General features: G+C 31.2%; 1 protein-coding gene across 2 annotated transcripts; it reads right to left on the reverse strand.

Moving 5' to 3' along the window:
- Positions 1-1053: 1053 nt before the first annotated feature.
- Positions 1054-12799, reverse strand: LOC8269033 ((S)-ureidoglycine aminohydrolase). 2 transcript variants are annotated; one of them, XM_048374994.1, is made up of 13 exons: positions 12602-12799; positions 12226-12354; positions 11781-11868; positions 11624-11700; positions 11249-11288; positions 11080-11146; positions 10828-10913; positions 10458-10539; positions 10029-10085; positions 9447-9485; positions 2060-2130; positions 1517-1570; positions 1054-1397 (listed from the first exon to the last, which is right to left on the reverse strand). In XM_048374994.1, the coding sequence occupies exons 1-13, from the start codon at positions 12660-12662 to the stop codon at positions 1325-1327; spliced, it is 924 nt and encodes a 307-aa protein (XP_048230951.1). In that variant the 5' UTR covers positions 12663-12799; the 3' UTR covers positions 1054-1324. The 2 variants fall into 2 exon arrangements, with proteins under 2 accessions (XP_048230951.1, XP_048230952.1); XM_048374995.1 differs by lacking the exon at positions 12602-12799 and having other exon boundaries at positions 11781-11954.
- Between the last annotated feature and the right edge of the window lie 1580 nt (positions 12800-14379).

Below are 14379 nucleotides of genomic sequence, written 5' to 3' on the forward strand. Positions count from 1 at the left end.
ACTCAGTGCATTTGATTTGATTGGCTTGTCTGCCCCATAAAATTCTGGATCAAGTTTTGTGTTTATCTTAATACATTTCTTTACTTTGGAATTTAATTTCGACTTTTTATCAAGCATTTTCGTATTCTCTGCTTTTAGAATTTTGCATTACAATCACATGAATCTGAGACTCCCAAGGATGACCAGACTTTCCTTTGGCAATTTTAATTTACCAATCATTATATTAAGACAAAAATTAATCAATGATATATAAACAAAGTAAATTAAGAAGTGATTTGATTTGTGAAAAAATAAGGTGGAAATGAGCGATTTCCATTGTTATTGTTTGGTTCATAAAAAAGAATTATTTCGAAATCTGAATGGGGATTACCCATAAATGGGAATCACCAATTTCGCCTTTCCCTTAAAGAAATAAAAAGTTTACTAGGCATATAAATTAAGTCAAATTAATTATAAATGGTCGAAATTAATATGTTAATTATTATTTATATAAATATTATTTTTATACATTTGTTGCATATAATAATTACAAATCAAACATTATTATTTGTCTAACTATAATTAAGTGGAAAATTCTCGCTTATATGAATATCAGTACTAGAGCACATCTTCAACAGTCAAAACGGAAAATGGAAAAGAAAAAAGAAAGGCGAAAAGTTACCTTTGTGATGATTCTTTCTCGCTTGTTCAGATGGACTGATATGGTTGGAAACCTATAAGAAGAAAATGTAGTTGGATTGACGGATGATGCTACTGCTTTTTGCATGAAATATACAAAACAGGCAACTTGCTTATCCAAATCCATGGACTTCAGGATCTATAAAGTCCAAAAGGAATTCACTTTTCAGTAAGAATGGAATTCCAAGAACTATTTTTCATCTGGAAATTATCATTATCTGGCCGAAAAGGCATGTCACAAGTTTCAAAAAGGGCATATAAAAACCATATGCAGAAAGTAGATGATTTTCCAGGACTGATACTAGTTCAGCATGCTCTAATTTTGAGAGGATCCGGGCAATTAAGTAATCATGAGCAAGAAAAACCAAAATGCGATTCAGTAAAATATACTCTTTCTAGGCATGGTTATGATCATTGGAACGTATTCAACAATTTTCAGGAATCTTTTTATATTACAAGAGGGGGCAGAATGGCAATTTATTTACCAAATAGGTTCTATAAGCTCTATCAGGAATGATTACACAGACATTGACTCTTTTGCCCACACATTGTGATATTTGTAGGCTTCAGCAGCTCATTTGTTGCTCCAGAGGTAGATCTCCAGGTCAGAATTATGTCAATGAAGCCCAAGGGCTCGTTTTAGACGTCATTGAAGTGGATTCCTGTTTACATCTTTGTACAGTAGATACCTTGTCCTGGTTTTACCAAGCGCAGCATACCTGAAATTAGCAGTAAAATATTTTCATTGCCTGTAAGATTTCAGTGTGTTGGAGGAATTTTTTATTTCACAAGAGAAGAGGGCAAGAGAGAGAGAGGTGATCTCTTCTTTAGTCCTTACCATTGAGGCACAAATGGGGCCATCCAAATGACATCACCAGCTTGGACTGAGTACCTATAATAAAATAAGCATATGATTAGCCATAAGAAGAGATTTTATAGAAGTGGTAGCAAGCAGTACAAAAAAAAAGGAGCAAATCGAAAGGTCTAAAGTGATAAGTTAAACTATTATTTCATCAGAACTTCTAGAAGTATTAAGCAAAGCACCCACTTAACGCTTGGCGGTGTAAGCATGGTCAATTTATTGGCACGTAGACAAACAGCCACTAAGAACTGCAAATGAATAAAAAAATTCTAACATAAAAGCATGGCATAATTTAATCTTTTTCATGCACACCTAACTTCATTAGCTAGGGTGCGAATCAAGCATGTACAAATAAGATATAGCATCTGCTTTCTTGACTTGTACATGCAGCTCTTACAGAAAAGCTTCCTAGAAAAGCAAACAAGGTTCTCATAGAAGCATTTATAGAAATAGCAAACAATACAATTGCTTCGTAATACACTTATCTATTATCGGTCAATTCTAGTAGAAACCACTAACCAGCTATCACCCAAACGATATATGCCCTGTCCCTCTAATAGCAGTAAACCATGTTGATTATAGTGAACTTCCTGCAAGGCAAACAAATAAAGAGAGGAAAAGGTATAACATTTCTGTTGCATGTTTAAAGACAGAAAATACTTAGGCAGCTGAAAACTAAACAAATAACTGAAAATACGAAAATTCTAATAAGCATCTGACAACTCCCAATATACAGAGTAAGGCTTGACACTTTTAAGAGAAGTTTAAGCATTGAGATGGTCACATGGCTATACTTCATGTTACCTCCATGAGTAAATTCTTTCAAAAGAATGACCATTATTGATAAAAATTTCACTCAGAAACTAGTATACTTAACTGTAAGATCCATGCTGATTGTTTGGAAGCTAAGAAAAGAATAGAAAGTAGAGAAAAGAAGATGAAAACTTGAGACAAACAAGAATAGAGGGAAAGAGATTACCCGAAAGTTCTGTTTGTGAGATTCCTCTAAAATAGGCTTGTAAAAAAGTGAATTATTTGTAAGTGTGAGTGTTCTTAAGTAGTAATCAGTGAGTGTGCTTTTCTTTGTGCAAGCTTGTAATCGGTTGTGTATTTTCCTGCTCAAATCAGTGGTTGTACTAAATAATAACATAGTAAGTTTTCAATCTCATCTCTTTATGCATTTTTTATGCTCACAGTTATAGAGAAATTTGTTGAAAAGTTTGGGTTAATAGATTGGGGAGACAGAGAAAGCTTAATTCAATTAAGAGGAGAATTAGTCCAACAAGAAAGGTTTTTGTATAACGATTATTATAATAACCCAGAAGATTATTTGACTCTAAAAGAAATAGAAAATTAATTTTTTAATTTAAACAGTTTAATAACTGCTTTAGAAAGAATAATTCCCGAGACTCCACGATTTTCTTACACTCTTTGCGCTAGCTTCCCCTTTTGGTATCAGAGCCTACCCTTAAGTATTTTATCCTGATTAAATTCAAGGGAAACCTTAAGTCGCGTTTCCATTGTTGTCCTTGTAAGACAAAGTAGGCTTGTGCGGACTTAGGAGTAAATTGTTGACATTGAGCTTGTATCTAGTCATGGATAAAATATTTGAGAGTTTTGGTAATTTTACTAATAGCTCAGCTAGTGCTGGTGAGACTAAAAGAAAAGCAAAAAATAAGAAGTATTATTATTAGAAAATATTGAACAAAATCTTCAGAATTGGAAACTTCCTCCAATAAATTCTTCCTCGATTTATAAGTCGAATAATTAATTTACATTTAAATCTGATTATGTTATTAAAACCGTAGAACAAGCTGTTCCAGTTCACGAGGGATTTAGTTCATTTAACTTATTATCCCAAAACTTGTTAGCAAAGCACCGGGAAAAGTACTAGTTTCTTCATGTAAGAATGGTACAAGTTGCTTTAAAACCAGCCACTAGATTGGGGTTAAATACCTCAGCGGTGATATGTTTACGAGATAAAAGGCACAATAAATTTCATGACTCTCTACTAGGAGTAGTAGAATCAAATTTATGTGATGGCCCAGTGTATTTCTCTTGTTATCCAAATTTCACTCTATCCTTGTCCAACTCAAATTTATTATGTGCATTAAGCCTTGCTATTAAAATCACAGGTTAAGATATGTTACCTAGATCAGAAAATGTTATTCTTATCTATAGAATTCATTATAAGGCTATGAATACGGTGGTTTCTAATTTAAGGGATTTATCTATAAAGTTCCTTAATCCTAAAGGAACAACGACTTTGTTTTTCACTAACCTATCTTGGGATGAGGTTAATCTACTAGAAAGATGGGTCCTAGAAGAGGTTGTCCCAGCTAAGAAGGAAGATTCAACATCTATCCAGGAAATAATAGAACATAAAGATGGAAATGTGGAAATTGTATTTTCAAGAAGTAGATCAGTTATTTTTCATCCAGGTAAGAGGTCTTATTCCTCTTACTTACCTCCCATAATATTTGGTTCTGACGTTAGTATGACTTTAAGAAGGACACTTCCTTACTAAGAATTCAAATAAGTGAGGAAAATGCAAGTCATCCTCACTATAGGGAAGAAAGACCAGAAAATCCTACACCATCAGCTATGAGATACGAACGAGATAGTATCGCTAATATAGATCGTTTAAATCTAGCGATTTTAACCCGAAAAGAGGAACCATTTAATAAATGGTATACTACGTATCTTTCGATTAAAGATAAAAAGATGTGGAAAAGAAAATACCACCTTTATAAAGCTAAAGAAGGAATCAAAGAATTCCCAGAATTCCTTCAACATTGCTTTAAGGTTGCTAGGAAAATCTTTTCCAGACTTCTCAGAAGAACAGATTCTTAATACTTTAGAAACTGTTTATCAAAATTATTTTACAATAAAAGGAAAACTTACTAAAAGTGTCCATTTCCCTCCAACAGATCTCTCCTATAAATAGAGAACTAAAAGGAAGTTATAGGTTCTCCTTATAAAGGAGGAAATTTAGAAGCTATAGTTCAACAGAATAACTTTTCCAATTTATCATTGTACATGGTTGGAAAGCAACTAGATAAAGTAGAGTATAAAGTAGCCGACTTAAAGCCAGCAACAAATTACATTCCGAAGCAAGAATCTTCTTCTACTCCGTATGAAAAGACCTTATTTCAGCCTATGGATACATCTAAGCTATATCTAAAACTAGCAAGAGATGAAAAAACTGAAATGGTAGAAGAGTTAATAAAGAGACTCTCGTCACTAGGAATAAAAGATCATGGTAAGAGTATTGCTCCTTTGAATAAATGCGAAGATTTTTTAAGACAACTCAACTTCAAGGTATTTTATTCTAAGCCACCTTCAACCGAAATTCCGATAGAAAGCATTGAACCGGAGGGATGGAAGTCGAAAGAATCTGACTTAGAAGAGTCTGAAAAGGAAGAAAGGTTTATTAACAACCTTAAAAGTATGTTTTCCGAAGACACAAACCAGATTAATAAAATTGCCTATCCCAAGTTAAATGCTAGTGTTCCAGTAAAGTCTTATTATCCAAGGTCATCCCCTATTGATCTTCAATATGAAGATAATTCCTTTAATTTTGTTTCATATGATGGTACGTCTATAATTGAATGGAATATAGATGGACTATCTGAATATCAAATTAAGAATGTTTTGCATTAGATGACCATGTATGCAAACGCTTCAAGAGTTCGGGAGAATTTTGATGACATAGTAACTAATGCTATCGCCACAGGTTTTAAAAGCTGGCTTAAAGGTTGGTGGGATTTCTATTTATTGCAAGAAGCGAAGGTGCAAATTCTTGGAGCTGTTAAAACTGAAATGACTATCGATCAAAACACTGGAGGACAGCCAATTATGCAACAAAGATTGGTTCCTGATGCAGTTAATACCCTATTATATACTATAGGGATTCACTTCATAGGATCTATTATTGCTTATTTAGGTAAATCGCATCAACAACTCATGAATCTAAGGTGTCCCGACTTATTTTAAATGATATAAAGATGTGTTCTTCTCTACGCTTTACACTAAAGAAGACAATCATAACGATTTTTGGAAAGAAAAGTTTCTTTCAAGATTGCCACCCTTATTTGCAGAGAGGGTTAGGACAAGGATTAAAAATAAACACAATGGAATAATCTCATACAATATATATACATATGGAGATTTAGCATCAAAAGTTGTGGCTGAGGGAATCTCGTTATGTAACAAGATGAAGATTCATAATCAACTAAAGAAGGACAAGACTACTAGAAAAAGATGCTAGCTAATTTCTGTGAGCAGATAGGATATCAGCCTTTGTTTTCTAATAAAAAGAAGACGCAGAAAAAAGATAATTATTATTATCTGAGAAAAAGAAAACCTTACAAAAATATGAGGTCAAGCAACCTCATAAAGCTGCACAAATTTCTTCTAAAAAGAAGCAGCGACCAAAAAAGAATAGTCTGTTACAAATGTGGAAACTAGGTTATTATGCCAATAAGTGTAAGGTAAAACAACAAATCCAGACCTTATCTATAGATGAAGGACTTAAAAGATCTTTGATCAATCTATTTATTAATGAAACAGATTCAGAGAAGGAAGATTATGAAATAACTGTTGTTGACTATACTTCTGAATCTAGTTCTGACTCATCATCGACTTCCTCGCCATCCAAGGACTGCGAGGGCAATTGTATGTCAAATGAATGGGTTATGTACCCCATCAAAAGAAGACGACGTGATCCTAGATCTTATAGATCGACTCCAAGATAGAGAGGAAAAGAAAAAACAGATAGAAAAATATTTAATTCTATGTAAAATTGGAGAAGAAGGATCTATTTCTTCAAATCTTTTAGAGAAGAAGATATCTAATCATGGATAGAGTCCAGAGATCTAGAAAGGTTAAGGTTAGACAACCCACTTTAGGAGAGCTGAAAGCAGAGATAAATGTCGTTAAGATAGAATTAAAAAAATTAAAAGAAAGAATATCTCTTTTAGAAATAGCTAAAAGAGGATAGAGAGAAGAAGAAAAGAATGATGACGAAAAAGTTCTTCTAAATGATATGAAAAGGGTAGAAGGAGACCCATTAAATGAAGACGAAGTAGATAATCTCCAGCTTATTAATCTGGTAGATTAGGTGGTTACTTATAAATGGAATACTTATATCACAATGGTAGTCAATAAGCAATTTGTTTTCCATACTATTGCTTTATTAGATTCAGGAGCTAACTTGAATTGCATTAGTGAAGGAATAGTTCCATCCAAGTATTTCTCTAAAACAACAGAGGAATTAAATACGTGCGATGGGTCAACCTAAGAATTAAGTTGGAATTATCAGATTTTGGCGTATGTAATAAAGGGGTTTGCTTTCAGGTACCATTTATAATGGTGAAAGGGTTATCTCACCCAATAATATTAGGACATACTTTAATGCATATGTTATATCCGATAAAAGAAGTATCTAAAAAGGGAATAACATCAGAAAAGGAATGAAGAATAATTAATTTTTCTTTTATTTATAGTCCAAGATTAAAAGGGATTGAGGTTATTCAAAATAAAATCAAGGCAAAAGAACGATTTTAGCTTTTTTATCTAAGTTAATAAGAAAAGAATAGAAGAGCAATTATGACTACCAGTAGTGAAAGAAAAAATTGAAATTATTCAGCAAGAAATGATTGCTGAAAATGTTTTGAGATGCCTAACACCTTTTGGGATAGGCAGAAACATGTGGTTACTTTACCATATGAACCTAATTTCAACGAAAAGGAAATCCACACTATGGCCAAACCTATTGCTATGGGGCCCAGGCATCTGGAGATATGCAAAAAGGAAATTGCTGAGTTAGAAACCAAAGGGCTTATTAGGAAGAGCCATAGCACATGGAGTTGCCCAGCATTTTACGTTGAAAATGTTATGGAGTTAGAAAGAGGGGTTCCTAAATTAGTTATTAATTATAAGCCATTATACAAACCATTACGATGGATAAGATATGCTCTATCTAACAAAAAGGAATTGTTAGGAAGACTTTATGAAGCCGTTATCTTTTCAAAATTTGATATGAAAGAGACCCTTATAAAACGGCGTTCACCGTTCCTTTTGGGAATTACGAGTGGAATGTAATATCATTCGGACTTAAAACTGCCCTATCTGAATTTTAGAGGATAATGAATGATATATTTAATGCTTATTCAGTATTTACTATCCTATACATTGATGACGTCCTAGTCTTTTCTAATAATCTAGACCAGCACTTCAAACATTTTAAAATTTTTATGAAGATTATTAAGAAAGCTAGTTTAGCAGTATCAGTAAAAGAGATAAAGTTGTACCAAACTAAGATTAGATTTCTAGAATATCACATAGAAAACGGCACTATTATCCCTATAGAAAGAGCAGACAATTTGCTGACAGATTCCCTAATGAGACAAGGGATAAAATTCAACTACAAAGGTTTTTAAGGAGTCTTAATTATATTGTAGATTTTTACAAAGATTTAGCTAAAGATGCTAAACCTTTACTCGAAAGACTAAAGAAGAACCCTCCTGAATGAACGGAGGCACATACTTTAGCTATTCAAAAAATTAAATTGAAAGCTAGAGAACTTCAACTAAGGCCTCATCATCCCAGCCTATCCCTGTCGTTTTCTATGTAACATCCTAGAAATCTAATCTTAGTCTGGCACAACTTTATCCTTCCTGCTGATACTGCTAAACCAGCTTTCTTAATAATCTTAATAAAGATTTTAAGATGTTTGAAGTGTTGGTCTAGATTATTAGAAAAGACTAGAACATCATCAATGTATATGATAGTAAATGTTGAATAAGCATTACAAATATCATTCATTATCCTCTGAAATTCAGATGGGGCATTTTTAAGTCCAAATGGCATTACATTCCACTCGATTTGCTTGATTTCTACTTAATAGCATAATGGCATTACTTACTTTGGCTCCTCCCACTAACTAATAACAAATTCCTAGCTTTAGGTATCCTGTGTACTTTTATCTTCCTACTTATTGAATTTGATCAAGGACTGAATAGGATAATTAAAATAAAATCAGACCTATGGTTTTGAAAAGAAGGGGAAAAAATCTCAGGTTTTGCTCAAGGTGAAAAATACTATTTCGCCGCAATTGTTCAAAACAGTTAATACAAATGACTCTTTATAGAAAAGAGACATAGCGAGATTTTACCTCTTGATTAGTGCATCACTTCTTGTAAACACAGTGAATCTCATTCCTGTTTGGATTTACAGTTAGGTGACTTTCCAGTTTCAAACAGTCATTTTGGTCTTTTTATAAGAACATCGTATGTTCAAAGTCTTCAGAGATTTGGTTGGTTTAAAAAGAAGAAAGTTGGATGACTTTGAAGCATTGTTTAGATTTTTCCCTTTCTGGCATTATGAAGACTCTAAATGGAAAGGTGATATAGAACCTAGGCACTCACTTCCCATACCTAACCCAAAAATATTTTATTTAACTTAAAGCCAAATATGCCTCTAGAGTCTACAATGTTAATTGAGAAAAATATAAATAAATAAATAAATAAATAAATAAATATATATATATATAGTTCTATAAAAATATAAATTATAAATTAGGTCTCCCTTAATAGTTCAAGACATCGAGTCATGGCTAAGACAATTGATGCCTGTGGAGAGGGATATAAACTACATCAGGAGGAATTTGTACATTTTCAAAAGGCAGTTTTATCCATATTCTATTATAGGAAAAGGTGGTTTCTAAGCTTCTTTTATGGGATTGTGTTTCAGGGCTTCCAGAAGTATTGTTCAACTTAATTAGAGGGGTGATACTTTCTTTTATCTTTATGTATTGAATTTTTTTTGTGTTGTTTGAATTTCTTACATATAAAAAGAATATCTTGAAACAAAATGTGACTATCTCAATTAGAAAGAAGCATACCTTTACATTAAGAAATTCACCGGGTTGAAAATCCATGATCTGAATGCAGATGGAGGAATTAGATATGAAAACAATAGAATAAATCGTCTCTAAAAGGTTTATATGCGTCAAAGTTGGAACTCAAAAATCATCCTAAATCCCATATTAAATATTTGATCATATAAATTTTGTGTGGAATAATGTGATAAAAAGTTACATTCCAGCTAACTGGATCCTTCTACTCCAATTGTAATGTATAAACTCATCATCCAGGGCCTAACTTACATCCCTTAGCATAGGGACTCTTCTTCTTTTCCAAAACGTTGGACATATAAAATCTAGGTCATTATGTATTTTATTTACAATCTCATGTTTTCAACTCCATAGATGAGAAGTATATCCATATTGCAAAAAAGAGAAAGAAACAGAAATAAAAAGAACACAGAGAATCTGATTGAAACTTCTACTTAACCAAAAAGGTTCAAATTCCATGTCTAGAGCAATAACATCTAAATAAAGAACCTAAAAAAGAATATTTATTTACCTTCTCACTTAAACTGTAGGGAGTATAGATTAAGCATTGGGAAAGAAATTATAACTTACATGGATGTTGAAGTCGTAATGCAATGATGGGGGGAGAAGCTTCCTAAGTTCAAACACCTATAAATAAGAATGAACACCATTTTCATAGCTCCACAATCAAAGTTCAGAATAGTAAAAGAATATAAGCTCACGAAGGCAATGCATATGCAAAGCCTAGTTATAAACAGTTCAACTTCCATAAGAAAAACAAAATACTCAATGTCAGAAATTTTCAAATACTCTGCAAGAATAAGATATATCTCAAAAAGATGAACATAATATTCATATTACTAATACCTGACAAGAATAACTCACTAAAACCCAAAGATAAATATCTATAGACATGCCTATCTGAGGTGAAACAAGAAAAATATATAGATCCATGTCTGGTTCTCCAAATCCTGCCAGTGCTTTTTAAAATTACGAACAAAGCAATAATCCACAATTTACCTCCCCTGGAGTCTCAAGAAGTGGTTGCTTGTCTGTTGAACCCACAATCTGTTCCGTAATAAGATTGTCCAGAGAAGCATACCTAAAGAAATGAGAAATGGTTTTGGAGCAATCAAGAACGTTGTAACAGTTGAACTTCAGAGCAACCCAATGAAAGAGATGCCCAAAACAAGAAATCCTAGATCAATCATCTTAGCCTTAACAGTATCTTCATATCATAACTTTTCTTTCAAGATAAATACAGCATCTGACCAATTGTAGTGCACAAACGCTATCCATAAGGCTGCTCCATGCAGAATGTTAAACTGATAAGCAATGACCACAGTTTTTTACTCTCAATTGGTTGAACATAATTTAGGAGGAAATAAACCTCCGCTCAAAGATGGCAAGAGTAGCAGATGCATCACTTTCCACAGAATGTTCAGAATTTGGAGGTAGATAAGCATATGAATCCACCTATATAAACGAGAACATAACATGAAAAAATTTTATGGCCCCCTTTAGCAAACCAAAACAAAATTCCAGTTTACTAAAGCTAAAATATATGCCTTTTACAAATACAGCAACCAGTGTGTGCATGCCTGTTTGTACGGGATAATGAATGTGAATCAGATACTCATACCATCAGTTTGTAGATGAACCCAGATGCATTTGTGAGAGTAACATAACCCTGAACCATGAATATGAACCTAAAAAGGTAAGGAAGCATGCATTAGAAAGTATTATACTTGGATTCATCTCATTGTCAAAAGATAATAATGTTGATAGTAAAGAAACTTAGCACAATCCACCTCTCTACACCATGAGGAGGAGGTCCTGATCTTGATTGTCCTGCAGGTGGAGCTTATATTAGTGATCAAGAATTGTGCATGAACTGTGCACCATGTTCTTCACATGAATGTCACACAGAATACAGGTGGTTTGCTTGAACTACAGTTATAAAGGAAACAGGAGATGACACCAAAAACTAAATGAATGTTTTGCATGCCTCATAAGCTTATGGGGGATATTTTCACTTTAGTCATTAAATACATTGACCAGTTTGGAATGTGAACTTTGTGAACAATACAATAATACTACTCATACTGCTGCTGCTGCTGCTAACGATTATTATTATTATTACACTATAACAAGCATACACAATTAATAGCACAAAAGGAACGAACCTTGCATCTTTGCTAGGTACATCACAAAGTGTGAGCCCATGGCCGGAGTGATTAGATATGCTCCTAACGTATTTGTCCTATGAAATAGATCTAAATGAGTTATAAGGAATAAGGGACAACATTCTAACTACAAATAGAGATGCAAAGCTGAAAGTACCACTCAGGTAACGGACTAAACACATGACTTTCAGGTGTTATCAAAGCATGGTCTCTTTTGTAAACGCTGCGTGTGAAACCTGGTAAGTCTGCCAAGAAACGATCAAATTTGTTCTTCAGCTTGAAAATGAACAAGAAAACCAATAACCTCTCATAAGGCATGCAGGCTTCATAGCTATAGTCAAAATATTTATAAGAGGATATGGTTAGTTTAAAATTTCAAGACGCATGATAACACAGGCAGATGCATATTTTGTCATTTGCACACATAATGGCAACTCCTATTTTCTTTTCTTTTCTTCACCAGAAACAAAATAATAATTCAAAACCATTGCATGACCTCTTAATAATTCTACGAAGCAGTAAAATCCACTACATTTCTATCTCCACAAGATTCGAAGATTCATTTCTATGTCATGTAAAAAAGAAAAAAAGGAAATACTAACCTTGGAGATGAGAAGGAGACAGTGTTGGATTAGTAACTTTCCAGTAGAGAGATTGTGAATCTTTTTCCTCATCCAATACAGAAGGAGCTGAACAGAATCCTCCATCAGCCAAACCAATGTGAACCAAACCTGAAAGAAATCAGTGTAATAATTTACTTAAAATCTCAATTTAATCTCGAAAAGAGAAAAAACTACTGTTTTCCCATTTGCGTTCATCTAAAGGTAAGCAACTTAATTCCAACAAACGCAAAAAGGAAATTATTATTTGTTTCTCTTTCTTTGGGAAGCGTGCAGTTTTCCCAAGAAACAAACAGAACGAGGCAAAAGAGTTTTAATTGAAAATTGTAATCATAGGGATTGAAGGAAATAGTAATACTTGATAAAAGAGAAATGAAGAAGACAATAGTGTGTAGTGAAAGTAGTGACAGAGTCGGCATTGATTTAGATGATGCGGGTGAGTGAGTGAGTTAGTAAAGTTTGTTTTCTTGTTTGATAGTTTTGATCTCTGCATATTCAGAGAGTATAAAACAGACAAAAGACAGAGTTGTTGTTGGTGACTGCTGACTAGGAAATGCCTCGTTGATATTCTTGCTGTCTTTTTTCTTTAATATCAATATATTTTCATAATTGTTGTATATTTTTATTTTTTAAAGTATTTAAGATATTAAACATTTTCAATTTTTTTATTAAGTATTATTTACTCATATTTCTTGATCTAATATATGAGTCGGTGTGTGCACCATTTATATTACATTAAAATCATATTTTGACTTTTAATAAAACTAACTATTATCTTATTTCCTATTAGTCGAATAACTAAACTGATAATTTAAAATTACCATTTAATTTTTAAATTTATCATTAAATATTAAATTCGTCTAAAATAATTTTATTATCAAATTAAGATAAAATTTTATTTTTAACACACATTAATTTTAATGTCTAACTAAAATAATAAATTTAATATTCTTATTTTATTCTAATTTTTTATTTTTAATACAATTTAATTTAAATAAGTTTAAACATTTTAAAACTACTTATACTTACAATAATATTATTAAATTACTATATAATTAGATGAGTGTCCGCTTTTTGAAAGGATTAAAATAATATTAAATAATTTTAATAATTTATTTATATAGATATTAATGAAATATAATAAAATATTAAAATATTAGATAATTATATATCATAAAGTATCAATTACTAAATTTCATTATAAATAGTATTTTATGGATTATTATAAATTTCAATATTTGATAATCCTTACTTCGGTATTATTTTTTAAAATAAAATATCTGAAAGAAATCAAGAAAAATTTAAAAATTAAAATTTGTATTGTTAAAAGTGAAAGAGATAATAATATGAATAAACCGATGAACATTTTAATTAAATCATTAAAAGAAAAAATAATATATTAAAAAAAACACAGATATCCTTAAAGAATAGAAAAATTATTATGTAAGAAAAAGAATTATATTAAAATATGTTATAAAAAAATTTAAAATATATATCAAAATATATAAAAATAATTTTAGAAAATTAAAAAATATATTCAGAAAAGAGAAAACATCTCTTAAAATGTTCTTTTTACATAGAGAAATTATTGATTTAAATTTAACTAACCTAGCATAGAACAAACAAAAGAAAAAGATAAAGATAAATTTATCTGTTCATAGAAAAAAATTAACGACAAATATAAAAATAATGAAGAAATTAAATTGAAAATGATGGCGGTACTTTGTGAATAAAATAAAATAAAATAAAATAAAATAATTGGTAAAAAGAAAAAAAATAATAAATGAAATATGAGAATTGAGAGTTTTTAATTTTCTTTAGAAATAGGAGAATAAAAATTAAAAAAAATAAAATTTATAAAATATATTTATAAAAAATACTAAGTTTTCCCATAAATTTTTATGTGGCAAATTTTATAAAGTCATGTCATATTGTTTTTCAATAAGAAAATGACATATGGCATATTCATAAAAATATTAACTTATAAATATTCATAAAAGAATTAATGTGATCTTAAATAATACTAATAATGAATATGGTATTTTTGATTTATTTAAATACAAAATTATTATATTATTAAAATGATTATAGTAAGTATAATAATTAGTAAAAATATTCCATATTAATAATAAATTT

The sequence above is a fragment of the Ricinus communis genome, chromosome 5, assembly GCF_019578655.1.
Source record: "Ricinus communis isolate WT05 ecotype wild-type chromosome 5, ASM1957865v1, whole genome shotgun sequence".
Lineage (NCBI taxonomy): Eukaryota > Viridiplantae > Streptophyta > Magnoliopsida > Malpighiales > Euphorbiaceae > Ricinus > Ricinus communis.

Coding starts and splice junctions, on each gene's coding strand:
- LOC8269033 (XM_048374994.1), bottom strand. CDS start 12,662: ATGCCGACTCTGTCACTACTTTCACTACACACTATTGTCTTCTTCATT. Junction 11,289..11,623: donor GTACCTAGCAAAGATGCAAG/GTTCGTTCCTTT, acceptor CTCCACCTGCAG/GACAATCAAGATCAGGACCT. Junction 11,147..11,248: donor CCTCCTCATGGTGTAGAGAG/GTGGATTGTGCT, acceptor TTACCTTTTTAG/GTTCATATTCATGGTTCAGG.